Source organism: Oryx dammah, unplaced genomic scaffold (genome assembly GCF_014754425.2).
Source record: "Oryx dammah isolate SB20612 unplaced genomic scaffold, SCBI_Odam_1.1 HiC_scaffold_11209, whole genome shotgun sequence".
In the NCBI taxonomy this organism is placed as follows: Eukaryota; Metazoa; Chordata; class Mammalia; order Artiodactyla; family Bovidae; genus Oryx; species Oryx dammah.
The window spans coordinates 4165264-4184491 of NW_024080602.1; the positions used below are offsets into that span (position 1 = coordinate 4165264).

At 40.1% G+C, this 19228-nt stretch overlaps 1 protein-coding gene across 1 annotated transcript in view; it reads right to left on the reverse strand.

Moving 5' to 3' along the window:
• The window catches only part of LOC120860867 (IQ domain-containing protein H-like), a 225239-nt gene that overhangs the window by 196444 nt on the left and 9567 nt on the right, over nucleotides 1-19228 (reverse strand). The window contains exon 4 of the mRNA XM_040236570.1: nucleotides 10154-10271. Coding sequence (XP_040092504.1) covers nucleotides 10154-10271 — 118 coding nt within the window. The remainder of the gene's footprint in view (nucleotides 1-10153; nucleotides 10272-19228) is intronic.

The window sequence follows — 19228 nt, forward strand, 5'->3', positions numbered from 1 at the left end:
AATTGAGAATCATTTTATTGTACACCTGTAACTTATACTGTACAACTATGCTTCAGTTTTTCAAAATGAAAAAATGAACAACAACAACAAAAACAAATGCAATGTGCAGACATTTTTTACATCCTGATTCAAACAAACAATAGAAAAACAGTTTTAAGACAACTGAGGAAGACTGAACGTGGACTGAGAATTATATAGTATTGTGCTCACTCAGTCATGTCTGACTCTTTGTGACCTTTTGGACTGTAGCCTGCCAGGCTCCTCTGTCCATGGGGTTTTTCAGGCAAGGATACTGAAGTAGGTTGCTGTTTCCTTCTCCAGGGGATCTTCCCAATCCAGGGACTAAACCAGAGTCTTTTATGTCTCCTGTATTACAGGCAAATGTAATATTAAGTGTTAGGTGTGATAATACATCTGTGCTTTATGATATCCCCTCTCATATCCCTGCTAGGCTAGGGGACCAAGAATCACAGCATCACTTAACCCCAAGCTGCTTCTAGGTGCCTCAAGTTCACAAAACCTTAAGATTTTAATTCCATTCAGATGTGCCCATCCTGTTTTCTGATTCTGGTAGGAGCTGAATTGTAGAAAAAGAGGAAGGTCAGGGGAGAGAGCTAACATTTATTTAGCTCCTGTTTTGTGCCAGGCACCATAATATGTTGGGGGCTATCATAACCCAATGATGTACTTTAGTCCTTAAAACGGCAAGAGGGAGTATATGGAATTATCTTCTTTACCAGTGAGGATAAATGGCCAAGTGATATTACCCCAAAGTGAAGAGACAGGATTTTGCTTATGTCTCTGTCTTCAAAAACCTCTTTCCATCATAACATGCTGCCACATCACAAAGAAATGTTGGCTGATACACTCTTGATTCAGCTTCCCATCTGTCAGATCCTTTACTTCCTCTCGAATACCCACAGGCGCTGCTCCGACCTGTGCCCTCATTGACTGTTACAGGGACCTCTACAATGAGCCCTGAGATGGGTCTCCTTGAATCTGCATGGCCTCCAGTATGGCTGAACCTCTGGTTACTAACTGAAACATGGCTCTCGCCTCTAGTGGTTTCCTTTAGAGGGGCCCTTCCTACTTTCCAGCCCTGTATTCTGCCACTTCCTCATGACTGCTCAGTGACCAGCCAGCCCCCACATATAAAACGTTCTCTCCACCTCTACAGGGTGAGCAGGCTGTTCCATTTTCTGGGAATGTCATCTTCTCCCCCACCCCCCCACATTCAGCTGGTCTCTGGGCACACTGTTACTAACACTGAAACTTGGATCAGGTGCAACTTCCTCCGGGAGATCTCCCCTAACCTCCATCTCTCCTTCTCTAACTCCCAACAAAATTCATTCATTCATTCCAACATTTATGGAAAGCCTCATTGAGGTGTCGGTCAATAAAAACAAGTTTTTCTCCACGTGGATCTTACATTCTTGAAGGAATGAGAGGAATCGGTTAATAACCCTGTAAACAGATATAGACTTAATTTCACATTTCTACAAGTGCTCTAAATAAAATACCCTAGGAGAGGGGAGGCTGCCTTAAACATGGTGGTCAAGGAGAGCCTCTCTGAAGAGGTGACAAGCATACTGAGGTCTTACTGGAATAGTCACACAAAGATCTGGGGATGATGGAGAAATCAGAAATCGATGATTGAGAGGGGAATAACTGGAAGAGCTAAGGTAAATAAGAGGCTGGCTTTAACCCGAGAAGGGACATTTCCTCCACTCTGACAAGGTAGAAGACATAAAACGTAAATCTAGAGATAGAGAAATTAAATATGGTTATAAAAGGGGAATGGGAATAGGGCTGTTTGTCACTGTGCCTGAAAATTGGAAGAATATTACTTCAATAAGACCAAATTTATTGTCCTTGTGTATATGAAGTCCAGAGATAGGCTGTTCAGGGTTGGTTTGGAAGTCCAGGGAGTTGCTAGGGACCAGGTCCCTTTCAATTTAGTATTCTGCTATCCCTAGCGTATGGGCCTCCTCCTCCTGGTCTAAGGTGGCTGCAAGAGTCCCAGCCAACACAGCTCCATTCCAGGCAGCAGAATAGAGAAAGGAGAAGAAAAGGATTGAAGAGCAAAAGTCAGATATCTTTTAAGGAGGTTTCCAGAAAATTTCCCAAAATACTCACCCCCTAATATTTCATTGGATAAGGAAATGGCAACCTCCACAGTATTCTTGCTTGGAAAATCCCATGGACAGAGGAGACTGGCAGGCTACAGTCCATAGGGTCATAAAAAAGTCAGACACTACTTAGTGATTAAACAATAACAACATTTCATTAGCCAATACTTGATCATATGGCTATGTCCAACTGCAAGAGACACTGAAAAATGGGATCTTTATATTGGGCAGTCATATATCTAGCTAAAAATCTGCAGCTCAAAAAACCTCTGGGGCCCAGTCCCTTTCCTCCTTTATGCCCTAACCATCTTAAGAGTGTTGCCTTCTGTTCCTGCGGTTGTCACCTCATGGTTGCAAGAGAGGAAGGGGAGAAGGGACATGCCAGTTGTTACTATACCCTCTCATCAAGAAAGCAAAACATCCCCTAGAACCAACTCCAGGGCACTGCCACTCAGTACCCACTGGACAGAACTGGGAGACATGTGGTCAAACTTAACTGCAAAGAAGGCTCAGAAATGAGGACACTTATTCCTCTTGGCATGATGCCATCCTGAACAAAATCACAGTTTATAGTAATGCAGATGTCAGATGAATATTGGATAGGGAATTAACAATTTCTGCCACAGCCATCAATCTAATCTAGCTAAGAAATCAAGTACAGTGAGACAAAAGTGATAATGGTGAAATAATGAGGGGTCAGTGGATTGAATGTCCTCACGGTAACGAAGGACTGTTGGAAGAACACATTATGTGAACTGGCAGGCCAGGACAAGGAGGTCAGAGATTGCTGTGCTTGAAACAGATTTTAGAGATGATGTACTGACTGGGTACAACAAGCCCAGGCATTCAGCATATCCCCCTAGCCAGAGTACTTTTGCCAAGCCTCCAATATCACACTTGCCACTCTGACGGTAGAATGCCTGACTGCGGGCTGTAAACACCGACAGCAGTAAAATCTGCATTCTGGCCCCTAACACATAGTAGCATTGACATCAAAGCGTTTGAAGAAATGAAATAGCACACCTGTGAGGAAAGACATTTTTTGGTTTTACTATATTTCTGTTATTCTTACAATATCCCATGGTGACACAGTCAACAGCTTAGAGCAGTAGTGTGTGCCAAAGGTGACATCCTGTCCAATTTTTATGGCACAGGAGCCAATTGCTAATTCCACAACCTCCCTATCTTTGCTACAAGCAACTTCATGAATTGGTGGCCAGGGAATGAGGTCCCCCTACATGCCCAGAAGTTAGCATCCCCTGGTAAGCCAGGGAGAGAGGCAGGAGAAATTTAGGATGTCATCTTTGAAATGTCATTGAACCACAGGATATCATATATTAATAATAAATTTTGAGTATGCTTTTCAGTCATAATAAATAGCTTATGATTCTGGAAAAGATGCTGAGTCATAAATATGTATCTACTTGAATCTTCTCATAGAAACCTTTTGTAAAAAAAAAAAAATCAACAATTTATTCAGCTGCTTTCTTTATTTTCCCCAAGTTTCAAGTTGTAAATTTTCCTGTGGCAAATTTCCTGTGGCATAGTGTTATTAGATTATATAGGCCTAAGGGCCTACTTTTGCCCCATTTTTAATAGAAATAACCCCAAATGCCATGTTTAATTACCTGTCCCATTAGCCACAACTTATGTACACTGTAAAGTATAAACCTCTTTATATGTGTAAACCACCTGAATGGTAACTAATTACAGAAAAACAGCATTGCACACAATAGAGTATAATAATGTATTATGAATAATTCTAATGTCGCTTCACCACTGCCGTATTGGTGTCACTGCAACAAATCAGAAAGTAAAAAAGGTCACTTTCACAGGAGCATTACGTTGAGAAGTTTCTTTGGGAAAATGTATTTATTTATTTTTTTAAATATTTATTTGACTGCACTGGTCTTAGTTGCAGCATGTGGGATCTAGTTTTCTGACCATTGATCAAACCCCCTTCATTGGGAGTGTGGAGGCTTAGCCACTCAACCACCAGGGAAGTCCCTTTTTGGGAGAGTGTAGAGGGACACATCTGAGGAGAATTCTGGGGATGGTTAGGACCTTTTGTTTAAAAAAAAAATTCAACAGTTTATTCAGCTGCTTTCTTTATTTTCCCCAAGTTTCAAGTTGTAAATTTTCCTGTGGCAAACACAGGGATGGAGGTCAGGGTTCTGTATTTTTAACACTAGTGAGGAAAAGCCAGCACTCTGAGGTTTACACTGAGCTAAGTCTGAATCCTCATTCTCCTGTTTCTTAGTTCTAAATTACTATCATCTCTCATCCTCCGTACGCTCATCTGTCAAATGGGGATAACAGTAATTCCTTCCTTCAGAAATGTCGTGGGGATGGGATATGACTTCATCACCATGGCTAACACAGGCTCCTGCATGGTCTCCCTGCCTCTGCCCTTGTCCTCTTACATCACAGTCTCCACATGACAGTCAGAGGGACTCTTGTCAGTTGTAAATCATACCCAATCGGTCCCCTGGTGAAAAGCCTCCCATCTAACTCATGATCTCTGCAGTCCTCACAATGGTCTGTAAGATCTGACCTCCACCCCTGTCCCTCCTTCTCTCCTCCTTGTACCTTCCTCTCCATCTTCCTTGCTCTTCACACTCCTAATTCAGGGTCTTTAGCGGTTCTGTCTTCTCTGCCTGGGATACTCTTCCTCCAGGTATCTGCACAATGCCTTGCTCCCTCATGTCCATCAGATTTCTGCTCAAGAGTCACCTTACCACTGAGACCATCCCAACAGTCCCTGTGTTCCTACCCTAACTATTTTCTCACCAACTAACATATTATATGTTTACGTTTCAAACAGTTTTCTGTTTTTCTAATGACTACCTTACCCTAACTAGAATGTAAGCCCCCTGAGAATAGAGAAGTTCGGTTGATGCCTGAAATAGTGCCTGGTACATATCAGGCACAGTGCCCCATACCTAGTGAATACTATCTAAGTGTTCATTCTTCTGATTATTAGTTGACCAGAATAATGAACACTTACATAGCACTCACCAGGTATGGGGCACTGTTATAAACATGTCCATATGTTACTTCATCTATCCTTACAACAGAGTATCACAGAGCCCGTTTTGCAGATGAGGAACTGAGGCATGGAGAGGTTAAGTGACTTGCTAAGGTACAGATAGTAAGTGGTGGAGAGCTAGTATGGGACGTAAACCCATACTTCTAACCGTCGTGTTGCCATCTATTGAGAGCCTATTCCAGGCTGGGCACTGTCTAGTCACTGGTTACAGCAATGAACTAAACAGAGTCTCTCTGCCTTAGATTAATAAAGACGTAAGAAATAAAATAACAAAACAGAAATAGACTCATAGACATAGAGAACAGACTTTTGGTTGCCAAAGGGGTGGGGGGCAGGAGAGGGATGGACTGGGAATTTGGGGCTGGTAGATGAAAACTATTAGAATGGATAAACAACAAAGCCCTAATGTATAGCACAGGGAACTATATTCAATACCCTTTGATAAACCATAATGGAAAAAAATATTTTAAAAAATGTATTAAAAAAAGAAATAAACAATATATAAACCTTAACAGGTCCACGTTTGTATAAAGAATAGTAAAAGTCATTTGGAAGATAACTGTGGAAATCTAAATATAAACTGGATATCTATTATATTCAGGAATTACTGTTAATTTTGTTAGATGGGATAATGGTACTGTGGGTAAGGAGGAATGTGTTCATTTTTTAAGATGCATGTAAAAGCATTAAGGGATGAAATGTTATTAGATCTATATTTTAAAACATTTCAATAAAAAATAGGTGAAGGTTAACACTTATTAAATCCAGGTGAAAGAAAAATAGTTATTAATATACTATTTTTGGTTTATTTGAATAGTTTCACACTAAGAAGGTCTTAAGAAATCACAGAAAGGGAAAAGTAGTTTTTAAAGGTTACTGCTTTCATGGAGTTTATATTCTAACGAGAAGGCAGAGTTCACAATGTTTGTTGGTTTCTTGTAGGCATTCACTTCTCCCCACTTTATTCTATAAAATCCACCTGGTATTTCATTAGCAAAATTTTCCCACCCAATATTAAGTGAGTTATAACCCACAGTGCAAATATGTAAAGCAACCCTTTCTTACCCTTTTTCCATCTTTGATCTCTCATTCTCTCATCACATTATTCCTCATAATGACAAAAATCCTCAAAACTTAAGTTTTGATCAAATTTTGAAAATCATTCTCAATGAGATCCATATTCACAAAATTAAAGATCCTTCCCATCTTATACACAGATCTTATATATTGCTGTATCGAATTAGATCACAATCTATATTTTTACATTCTTTTGATAGAGTATCCACTTTATGGAATTCATTTGGAGAATAACTCTCAAGCAATGAGATCCATTTATTTTCCCTGCTCTGTAAACATACGATTTGTATCATGCTTCTAAGTAGTTCCTTGGATTTAAACAATTTCAGTTCAGTTCAGCTTAGTCATTCAGTCACGTCCAACTCTTTGCGACCCCAGGGACTGCAGCACGCCAGGCTTCCTTGTCCATCACCAACTCCCGGAGCCTACTCAAACTCATATCCATCGCATCGGTGATGCCATCCAATCATCTCATCCTCTGTCATCCCATTCTCCTCCTGCCCTCAATCTTTCCCAGCATCAGGGCCTTTTCCAATGAGTCAGTTCTTCACATCAGGTGGCCAGAGTATTGGAGTTTCAGCTCCAGCATCAGTCCTTCCAATGAATATTCACACAGTAGGAAACCCTGTCACAGGTGGGTCTGTGGGGAGTTTTGGAATCTCAGAAGGCAAAATAACCGGGAAAAAAAATTAAAAATCCACAGAATACACGCCTAACCGCAACTGCCAAAAAGAGAACTTTCCTGTGAAAGGCTCTAACCTAACAACCTAACATGCAGCCTGGCCCACTCACAGAACAAAGGATTGAGTGAATACCAAAGGAGAGCTAGCCGGTTAAACAGCTTAGGAACTTCTGTTTTGAAATTTGCCTTCAGACAGCTCACCAGACACAACAAGAAAATCAATTACTCTCTTGGCCTATAAAGTTTTTCTCCTTCTCTTCCTCCCTCCTTCGTGTTTGCTATTTCAAACCCTTTCCTTGACTGCTATGAGTATACGTGTGCTCAAGGTGCCTAAAAGAAGGGTTGGGCTCATGTTGATTTGAAGCCAAGATATACTATAAATAAAAGGCACTAGAATATGGCTTTTTAAATGTTACAGAAGAGTGATAATTCTTTATTGTGATTCTTAATTACAACTGAGAAACTCCAAATGATTTGTCATTTTAGTTTTTTCATGTGAAATGGAATTCCAAAAACAATTGCTTCACTTTGGAGAAAGAGCTTAAAGTAGCAACTGGGGTTTACCTAGTTTAAAAGGTTGGCAGTGGGCAATTAAAGGTGGTGATATCCCAGTTGGATTTCACAACTACTCAATAATACAAGGTTTTAAGTTGGTGCAGTAGGCTTACAGAACAGCTGGCAAAACAGCACTGTTTGTCATTGACTTTACAATGCAAAATTAGGGCTATCTTTGTGTCAGCAGTTATGCATTTTTAAGCAGATGTCACTGATATTAGATATAAAACAACAATAGGGATCCAGGCCCTGGAGGTAAAGTCAGGGTGGGAAGCAGTCCATGCCTCTTTCTAAATGAAGCTCACCCCTGCTTGCAGTATTTAAAAGAACACGGGGCATATAAGATCCCTTATCTTTATAATCATTTGCCAGGATTCAAAACTCTTTGGGGAAAATAAATATCTGGCCATAGTTTTTTTTTTTTTTTCTTTCTTTTTTTTCTGGAATAATATTAGTAACAGCAACTATGTGTTCTAAAATAATCCTAATTTCATATATTTTATTTCATTGTCTTTATAACCTAGAGATCTCCAATTTTGTGTTTATGAACCATTCTGGCTCCCGTGAGACTCTTGGCAAAATAAAACTTTAACGAAAGCATAGACTTAACAGTAACAAATATGAGAAGTTTAAGTTCCATTTATGATAGCACTTTTTTTTTTTTCCATGAGAGTGTTTATTATTACCTGGTATTTTCTTACTGATGGTGTATCTCCATCGCCCAAGAATGGGGACCTGGTCTGAATTGTTCCTCCCAATGTACCTCTAATAGTCCTTGGCACATAGTCAGCACTCCACAGATAGTAACTGAAGACACCCAATGTGACAAGTTCAATTACAAAGATAGGAGTGAGCTGCTTTGAGAGTGCAAAGTGGAGGTCATACAGGAGTACCAGGATGTTAATTATAGTGTATTAGTTCAGGTTGTTGTGTCTGAATGCCATAGACTGGAGGCTTATGAACAACAGAAATTCCCCACTCTCACCTCCTCCTCCTTCCAGCCTCTGGCAACCACTAATCTGCTTTCTGACTCTATGGATTTCTCTCTTCCTATCTCTACTCCTGTATTCATTGGAATACTCATTGGAAGACTGATGCTGAAGCTGAACCTCCAATACTTTGGCCACCTGATGGGAACAGCTGACTCATTAGATAAGACCCCGACGCTGGGAAAGACTGGAGGTGGTGGTTTCCAAATACTTGGGTGTGTGTTTGCACCTGAGTTTTGTGTTGCACTGTGAAAACGGCTACACTGTGGTATATCTTGGCATATCTGGCACATGGAGGAGGAAATGGAAACCTACTCCAGTATGCTTGCCTGGAAAATTCCACGGACAGAGATGCCTGGTGGCCTACAGTCCATGGGGTCCAAAGTGTCAGATACAACTGAGAGACTGAGAATGCACAGATCCCTCCCTCTTAATGAAGGAAAAAAATGACAGTAAAAATCAAAAAATGTGATGCCATCCATATAAGGAGCCGAGTCAACAAACAAACAAAATATGCATAAAATACTATGAACAAAAGACTTGAAAGACAAGTGCTTAGGTATAACCCACAAAATAAAATGGGTCATTTGCAAAGCATTGCCATGATCTACACATGTTAATTCAAATATTCCATATTTTGCAAAAAAAGTCATTTAAATTTTGTCATTCACTTCTCATACTTCTTTATGTCTTTGTTAATGTCCCTCTTTTATTTTTTTATAGCAAAACTGCCTTATGGCCAATGAGTTATGCAGCAAAAATGCTTGAGGTGAAAAGAGTTGCAGCAAAGATGTCCACAGCAAAGATGTTTATGGACAGAGTACCTGGAACTGATACAAGCCATTGTAAAAAGGGTGCCACATGCTGGCTGCCCAACTCTGTGAATATACCAAAAGTCACTTTTAAAAGGGAGAATTTTGCGGGATATAAATTAAATCTCAATAAAGCTATTGTTTTAAAAGGGGTATCACAGTGGTTAAGAGCACAGTCTGGATTCATGATCCTTGCTCTGATACCAGCTGTGTTCTCTTTGCCCATCCAATAGTTAACAGAACTATTGAACTTCCAAGTCTGAATCTTGGTTTCTTCATCAATAAAAGGAAGATAATAATAATATCTCCTTCTAGGATTATTCTGAAGATTAAACAATTTAGCATCCCCAAAGCACTGAAAATAACACCTGGTACCCAGAAGAAGTGAGTTGCTATCACATTGGGGGAGTCAGGGAGGGAACAGGGATTCAGTTGAGAGCACACCAAAAAGTCAAACTTCTTGGGCTCTATTCCTTGCCACCTGGAAACTTAACTACAAAGAAAGCTCTTTTGTCATAGAAATTGACTATGCCATGAACATATCTGAAACAACAATGGCATGTTTTTCCATTTAGAACACAATTTCCTGCCTTCACTCGTGGAGGAAAAAAAAGGCTTCCAACAGCTTTATGGAGATATAATTCATAAACATTAAATTCACCCTTTCAAGGTATACAAGTCAATGTTTAGTGGATTCCCAGAGTTGTGCAGCCATCACCACTGTTTAATTCCAGGACACTTCGTCATCCCCAAAGACACCTGACAATCATTGCAAGTCATTCCCAACTCTCCCCACCTCCTCCCCCAGCCTCTGGGAACCACCAATCCACCTTCTGTCTCTATGGATTTCTCTGACCCACCTTTATTCTTGGAAAGGCACGTGGAAATGAACTGTGTTCCTTTTGGGGTTGCCAAAGTTTCCCCTCAGATTCCAGAGGGAAAATAAATGTTTTCTGATCAAGTACAGCTGGGAACAACCTAAGTTTAAAAAAATATATATTAAAATCAAATTTGCTATCCTTAAAGCTTCAAAATTGTAATTTAAAACAATGTTTCCTAGTTAAATTACATTTGATAGGAAATATTCTATTGGTAATTACAACAAATTTGACCAACTTTAGTATTTTTACCACAATAAAACTGCAGTTGTTTATTAAGCATAAGAACTTCCAAGTCTGAAAAGGACCATTATAGCATGAATAAAAACCTATATATCTGGCTGAGTTTATATGACTTACAATTGACAGAATTACTGCACTATAAAACATTTCTTGGTTAAAAAAAATACAATATGCTGTATTTTGTTAAATAAAGTTAAGTCACAAGATAGATAGCCAATGTTAAATATATTTAAAATGCTATTCCTAAGCAGTTCATCCTTATATCTTTAAATTTCTACTGTTCTATGTAATTGCAAAGACTTAGGGATCAACATCTTTGCAATTACAACTGGCTTCCCAGGTGGCGCTAGCAGTAAAGAACCCGCCTGCCAATGCAGGAGACCTGAGTCACAGGTTTGATCCCTGCATTGAAAAGATCCCCTGCAGAAGGAAATGGCAACCCACTCCAGTACTCTTGCCTGGAGAATCCCATGGACAGAGCAGCCTGGCGGGCTTCAGTCTACGGGGTCGCAACGGTTGGACACGACTGAAGCGACTTAGCACTGAGGATAAAAAGTGTTAAAGGTCTTCCTTGTTAAGCAGTCAGGAGTTCCATGGGATAGCAATGCGCAAACAAAATAAAGCTATAAGAATGTGCATATGTGTGTAACATAGGTCTTAATTTAAAGCAGGTTCCAGTTCTTTAAAACGGTTAACATAATTAAGGTCAATTAAACTTAACAACCAATGACTTGATTTCTTGATTCTATTGTCCACTTCTGTAAAATTATCACTAAAAAGCAATCTACAGACTTCTGGTTTCATTTCAACATGGTAAGAGCTTGGAAGTTATCACTCCAACCCTCACAATAAGAAACCACTGAAGAAACAGAAAAGCAACTCTTCTTAGATACACCAAAGAATCGAGGAAACTGCAGGGAAAGCTGCTGCCTTCAAAACTGGAAAAAGAAGTGGATAAAACCCAAGAGCAGAAACCTGCTGCTAGAGCCAGTACTGGAAGAACACTTAAATTCTAATCAACAAAGTGCTGGAGGTTCAGGATAGATTCATGTGAGAGTTAAAATCTCCAAGGGGCCAAGTCTTAGCATAGCCTACAATTTCATGGGTTTTACTTCTAGGAGCCCCACCTTATTTTCTCTGTGAACATCAGAGGAAAACCACCCCCCCCCTGCTTCTAGCAGGGCAAAGAAAAGCAAGAGAGGCCATTTCAAAACACTCCAAGCTCTGTTCTTTGTTCTGTTCTCTGCAATGAAGGCTGTGTCTCACAGAGAACTATTTTACCAGAGCTTTATCTGATCTGAAGGAGGGCAATTAGCCAACTCCAGCCCCGTTTGGTCTTCCTATCTCACCAAAGAGGGGGGGGAAATGCTGAGAAAAATTTGTGAAGAGTCCAGGGGCACAGACCTTCCAAAAGATTGAGACCTTCCAAAAGACTGAGACCTAATCAGGATTATTGAATGCTTCCCTCCAACACACACTACATCCACTTCTGCAGACACAAGATTACAGATGAAAGAACTGCAAGGCTCACATCCTACACAGGAAGGAGACTCTAGGGAAACACAAAGACAATAGGCTAAAAACAAAGATAATTGGTGAAATTGAAGCCTCAGATACTGACGGTTATAGCAGATGGTGTAACTCCTGGCTAGAAAAATGCCTACTTACACTAAATGCCTACTTACCTGCCTGGTATTCTCTGTGTGGTTTATCATCTGTCATTAATTTTGGAAAACTCTTAATATCTTATAGAAAAACCTGCCCTTTTTTTCCCACCCTCTCAGCAGCACTGAGTACTAGGGTGGCTTTATATGTTTTGCTAATTTGTTAGTTTTCTGTAACAAATTATATCACAAACTAATGGATCACAGCCTTGTCTAACTCAAGGAAACTATGAGCCATGCCATGTAGGGCCACCCAAGATGGACGGGTCATGGTGGAGTGTTCTGACAAAATGTGGTCCACTAGAGAAGGGAATGGCAAACCACTTCAGTATTCTTACCTTAAGAACCTCATGAACAGTACGAAAAGACAAAAAGATAGGACACTGAAAGATGAACTCCCCAGGTCGGTAGGTGCCCAATATGCTACAGGAGATCAATGGAGAAATAACTCCAGAAAGAATGAAGAGGCTGAGCCAAAGCTAAAACAACACCCAGTTGTGGATGTGACTGATGATGGAAGTAAAGTGTGATGCTATAAAGAACAATATTGCATAGAAACCTGGAATGTTAAGTCCATGGATCAAGGTAAATTGGAAGTGGTCAAACAGGAGATGGCGAGAGTCAACATTGACATTTTAGGAATCAGTGAACTAAAACGGACTAGAATGGGTGAATTTAATTCAGAGGGCCATTACATCTACTACTGTGGGCAAGAATCCCTTAGAAGAAACGGAGTAGCCCTCAGAGTCAACAAAAGAGACCAAAATGCAGTGCTTGGGTGCAATCTGAAAAACAACAGAATGATCTCTGTTTGTTTCTAAGGCAAACCATTCAATATCACGGTAATCCAAGTCTATGCCCCAAGCACTAATGCTGAAGAAGCTGAGGTTGAATGGTTCTGTGAAGACCTACAAGACCTTCTATAACTAACACCCAAAAATGATGTCCTTTTCATTATAGGGGACTGGAATGCAAAAGTAGGAAGTCAAGAGATACCTAGAGTAACAGGCAAATTTGGCCTTGGAGTACAAAATGAAGCAGGGCAAAGGCTAACAGAGTTTTGCCAAGAGAACGCACTGGTTATAGGAAACACCCTCTTCCAACAACATAAGACACAACTCTACAAATGGATATCACCAGATGGTCAAAACCAAAATCAAACTGATTATATTCTTTGCAGCCAAAGATGGAGAAGCTCTATACAGTCAGCAAAACAAGACAGGGACCTGACCGTGGCTCAGATTAAATTGAAAAAAGTAGGGAAAACCACTAGACCATTCAGCTATGACCTAAATAAAATCCCTTACAGTGAAAGTGACAAATAGATTCAAGAGATTAGATCTGATAGAAAGAGTGCTGAAGAACATTGGATGGAGTTTCATAACATTGTACAGGAGGTAGTGATTAAAACCATCCCCAAGAAAAAGAAATGCAAAAAGGCAAAATGATTGTCTGAGGAGGCCTTAGAAATAGCTGAGGAAAGAAGAGAAGCTAAAGGCAAAGGAGACAAAGAAAGATAAATCCATCTGAATGCAGAGTTCCAAAGAATAGCAAGGAGAGATAAGAAAGCCTTCCTCAGTGATCAATGCAAAGAAATAGAATGGGAAAGACTAGAGATCTCTTCAAGAAAATTAGAAATACCAAGGAAACATTTTGTACAAAGATGGGCACAATAAAGGACAGAAACTATATGGACCTAACAAGCAGAAAATGTTAAGAAGAGGTGGCAAGAATACACAGAGGAAATATACAAAAAAGATCTTAATGACCCAGATAACTATGACGGCTCATCTAGAGCCAGACATCCTGGAGTGTGAAGTCAAGTGGGTCTTCGGAAGCATCACTACGAACAAAGCCAGTGGAAGTGAAGGAATTCCAGTTGAGCTGTTTCAAATCCTAAAAGAAGATGCTGTGAAAGTGCTGCACTCAATATGCCAGCAAATTTGGAAAACTCAGCAGTGGCCACAGGACTGGAAAAGGTCAGTTTTTTCACTCCAATCCCAAAGAAGGCAATGCCAAAGAATGTTCAAACTACTGCACAACTGCACTCATTTCACATGCTAGCAAAGTAATGCTCAAAATTCTCCAAGTGAGGCTTCAACGGGACATGAACCGAGAACTTCCAGATGTTCCATCTGGATTTAGAAAAGGCAGAGGAATCAAATTGCCAACATCTGTTGGCTCATACAAAAGGCAAGAGAATTCCAGAAAAACATCTACTTCTGCTTTATTGACTATGCCAAAGCCTTTGACTGTGTGGATAACAACAAACTGTGGAAAATTCTTTAAGAGATGGGCATATCAGACCACCTTACCTGCCTCCTGAGAAATCTGTATGCAGGTCAAGAAGCAACTCTTAGAACTGGACATGGAAAAACATACTGGCTCCTAATTGGGAAAAGAGTGTACCTCAAGGCTGTATATTGTCACCTTGCTTATTTAATTTATATGCAGAGTACATCATATGCCAGAATGGATGAAGCACAAGCTGGAATCAAGATTGCTGGGAGAAATATCCACAACCTGAGATGGGCAGACAGAACCACCCTTATGGCAGAAACCAAAGAGAAACGAAAGAGCCTCTTGAAAAAAGTGAAAAAGGAGAGTGAAAAAGCTGGCTTAAAACTCAACATTCAAAAACAAAGATCCGGTCCAATTACTTCATGGTAAATACATGGGGAAACAATGGAAACAGTGACAGACTTTCTTTCCTAAGCCTCCAAAATCACTCAGATGGTGATTGCAGCCATGAAATTAAAAGACGCTTGCTCCTTGGAAGAAAAGTTATGACCAACCTAGACAGCATATTAAAAAGCAGAGACATTACTTTGCCAACAAAGGTCCATCTAGTCAAAGCCATGGTTTTTCCAGTGGTCATGTATGGATGTGAGAGTTGGACTATAAAGAAAGATGAGCGCTGAAGAATTGATGCTTTTGAAGTCTGGTGTTGGAGAAGACTTTTGAGAATTCCTTGGACTGCAAGGAGATCCAACCAGTCCATCCTAAAGGAAATGAGTCCTGAATATTCATTGGAAGGACTGATGCTGAAGCTGAAGCTCCAATACTTTGGCCACCTGATGCGAAGACCTGACTTACTGGAAAAGACCCTGATGCTGGGAGAGACTGAAGGCAAGAGAAGGGGACGACAGAGAACGAGATGGCTGGATGGCATCACCGATGCAATGGACATGAGTTTAAGTAGTCTCCAAGAGTTGGTGATGGACAGGAAAGCCTGACGTGCTGCAGTCCATGGGGTCACAAAGAGTTGGACACGACTGAGTGACTGAACTGAACTGAACTGCTAATTTGTTAGGCAAAAGAGTAATATTGGTTTGGCCAAAAAGTTTATTCAGGTTTTTATGTAAGATGTTATAGAAGAACCTAAATGAACTTTTTAGCCAACCCATTATACAGTTCAATTTGTATTCCTATGGTTCAACAGTGTTATGAAGCATTTTTCACATATTTACTGGTTCTTTGCATTTCTAGCTCTGTGAGTAGTCCACTGATGCCATTTTGTCTATGTCAAGGTGTTTTATTATGATTATGGCAAGAAAACACTTTGTATTTAAGAGTATTAGTAATTTTTGTATCCCATATGTTGGAACTGTTTTTCCTATTTGTTTTCTTATGATGCTTCTTAAAATTTTAATTTTTTGTTTCAAAAAACTCCAAAGCCCCAAAGAAACTGAAAGGATAGTGAGGATGCAAATACCCTTCACCTAGATGACCAAGTGTAAACATTTTGTCCCCTGTGTTTTGTCTCCCTTTGTCTCTAGGATGTAGTCATATTCTGAATAAGTGGGATTTCTGTACTGCCTTGTAACAACACAGAAGAGGATGGCTCTAAGGGCATCCAATAACTGAGTGAGAATATACCTTTTAATCTATGCTTATCATTTAACAGAAACCTCTTCTTTCCTTCTCATTGTTTCTCACTATTATTTATTTGCTTTGTTCTTTTTTTCCCCCTCAAACACTAGTGTAACAGAATATAAAATGAAGATTTCTGTGCAGTTCTGATGGTGTTGGTACAGATGGTAGTCACCCTCCTAGTGTCAATGAGCAAAGGGTGGTCGTTAAGAACGGTGTGAGCAGATACCTCATGCAATAAAATCTGTGCAAGCCAGCAATGGTAAGAGGAAGAACCACACTTTGACAGAGAAGAAGAATCATTGCCAAAGTGGGAATAATAATGAAACCTATTTTGAAAACAATACAAAAGCACTTTGAGCTCTTTGGAGAAAATATACCACTTTTGATAATATCCTTATCATTGTCTTTGAATGACTGCTGGGGAAATCTTCCATTTGCTGGAATCCATTGCCATCACGTTGTGTACCTACTGGGTTTGTCTCTACCAGACAAAATACCACCAGATTTTTTTCTTGAGCAATACTGGTGAAAAAGGAAAACCAGCCTCTGTAAAAATTAGACTTCTTGGCTTTTATATAGCTATGGTGTAGGAGAGGACACTTGCAGACAGTTGACTGGACTCTAGTCTGGGCCTCACTGTTCTTTTTAAGTTTTAAAAATTGAAGGATAGTTAGACTATAGTGTTGTGTTAATTACTGCTATACAGCAAAGTGATTCAGTTATACATATATATGCATTCTTTTTAAAAATATTATTTTCCATTATGGTTTATCATAAGATACTGAATATAGTACTTTGTGCTATACAGTAGGACCTAGTTGTTTATCCATCCTATATGTAAAAGGTTACACCTTCCACTCCCAGGGACTGCCTTGGATCTGCTTACTTTTAAGACCCAGTTTGGACTCTCTCCAGTTTTTGACCATGGCTCATTTCATTTCATTTTCAAATCTGAGGCCACTTTAGCCTCCCAAATCCACAGCTATGACTGAGATGCTCCCCCAGGCTTGGAGGGCTCCTACGAACTTGCCAGGCTCCCATCTTCCTGATAAGACAGCCAGTGGTTGTATTACTTTATTGAACAGGAAAGGAAGGATGCAAAGACCATTTCTGGGTTCCAGCTCCACACCCCAGTTCACATCTTTCTCCACTCTTCTAGAACCTAAGAGGGGCAAGGGCGCTCCTTGGCCATGGAGAACTGTGCAAGCAAAGTGCTCTGCCAGAATCTTTATATTTGGTTCTCTGCTACCTAGTCTGTTCTCTTCAGCTAGCATAGCGTGCAAAACTGCAGCCCAGAAACTCTGTCAAGATGAGAAGACAAAAAGGAACTGGACACAGGACAGGAGAACTCTCTTTAGAGCTGGTGACAGACATCTCGTCTCCCGTCCTACTTCCCCTACCTTCTCCATGCTGGAGCTTTCTCATTGCTATGTGTACACTCCATCTCTTGGATGCACACTCCCCACCTACTACAGATCTCCTGGCTGCCATCTAAATAGTCCTCCCAGTTTGCCTTGTGTGGCTGTCTTAATTTATTATTATTTTTAATATTTGTTTATTCGGCTGTGCTGGGTCTTAGTTGTTGCATGTAGGGTCTAGTTCCCTGACTGGGGATCAGACCCAGGCCCCCTGCATTGGGAGTGTGGAGTCTTAACTGCTGGACATGAGGAAAGTCCCTATTCTTTTAATTTAGAACTGAGTCAATATGAGGTAGTAAAATAACCTCCAATATTTTCTTCTCCAAGAATCCCTTTTGTTATTTTGCCTACAGATTCCTTGTTTCAAATGATGATTTATATCAACCTATTTGAAAATCATATTTATATTCTCAAATTTAAAAATCTAAGATAGGGCAATTCCCTGATGGTCCAGTAGTTAAGACTTCATGCTTTCATTGCCAAGGGCATGGGTTTGATATCTAATGGGGCAACTAAGATCCCACAAACTGCACAGTATGGCCAAAACAAACAAACAAAACCCTAAGATATAAATGACTTCAAACTAGACAGACTAGGGAAGGGTTGCCTCTGCCAAGGGATGATGGTTGCCTGTGGCACTACCTTCATGGAGGGGAAAAGGAAACGGGTACACTGAACACCCAAGGCTCTGTTCCCCACTACGAGAGCTGGGACCTGGTTGTATCCCTGAGTTTCTCTCTGAAACTTGACCTCCCTGTCTGATATGATTCATTTACCCTTGATATATATTTATGATGCAAAAAGGACCACAGGATTTTAAGCTTCATACAAAACCTTGATCTACGTTCACTTCAATTCAGAAGGCCTGGACTGAACAAGGTCCAAAGTAAGAAAAGGTTATTTCTCTTTTTATTTCTTTTTAATTTTTTTTTTTACTATGGTTGGCTTACAATCAATTATACATAAATACTCACCTAGAGTATATACATTCACCTAGAGTCAAACATCCTGGAATGTGAAGTCAAGTGGGCCTTAGGAAGCATCACTATGAACAAAGCTAGTGGAAGTGATGGAATTCCAGTTGAGCTAAGTCAAATCCTAAGAGAAGATGCTGTGAAAGTGTTGCATTCAATGTGTCAGCAAATCTGGAAAACTCAGCAGTGGCCACAGGACTGGAAAAGGTCAGTTTTCATTCCAATCCCAAAGAAAAGCAATGCCAAAGAATGCTCAAACTACCGCACAATTGCACTCATCTCACACGCTAGTAAAGTAATGCTCAAAAGTCTCCAAGTCAGGCTTCAGCAATACGTGAACTATGAACTTCCAGATGTTCAAGCTGGTTTTAGAAAAAGCAAAGGAAACAGAGATCAAATTGCCAATATCTGCCGGATCATCGAAAAAGCAATAGAGTTCCAGAATAACATCGATTTCTGCTTTATTGACTATGCCAAAGCCTTTGACTGTGTGGATCACAAGAAACTGTGGAAAATTCTGAAAGAGATGGGAATACCAGACCACCTGACTTGCCTTTTGAGAAACCTGTGTGCAGGTCAGGAAGCAACAGTTACAACTGGACATGGAACAACAAACTGGTTCCAAATAGGAAAAGGAGTACGTCAAGGCCGTATATTGTCACCCTGCTTATTTAATTTATATGTAGAGTACATCATGAGAAATGCTGGGCTGGAAGAAGCACAAGCTGGAATCAAGACTGCTGGGAGAAATATCAATAACCTCAGATATGCAGATGACACCACTCTTATGGCAGAAAGTGAAGAAGAACTAAAGAGCATTTTGATTAAGGTGAAAGAGCAGAGTGAAAAACTTGGCTTAAAGCTCAAGATTAGGAAAACTAA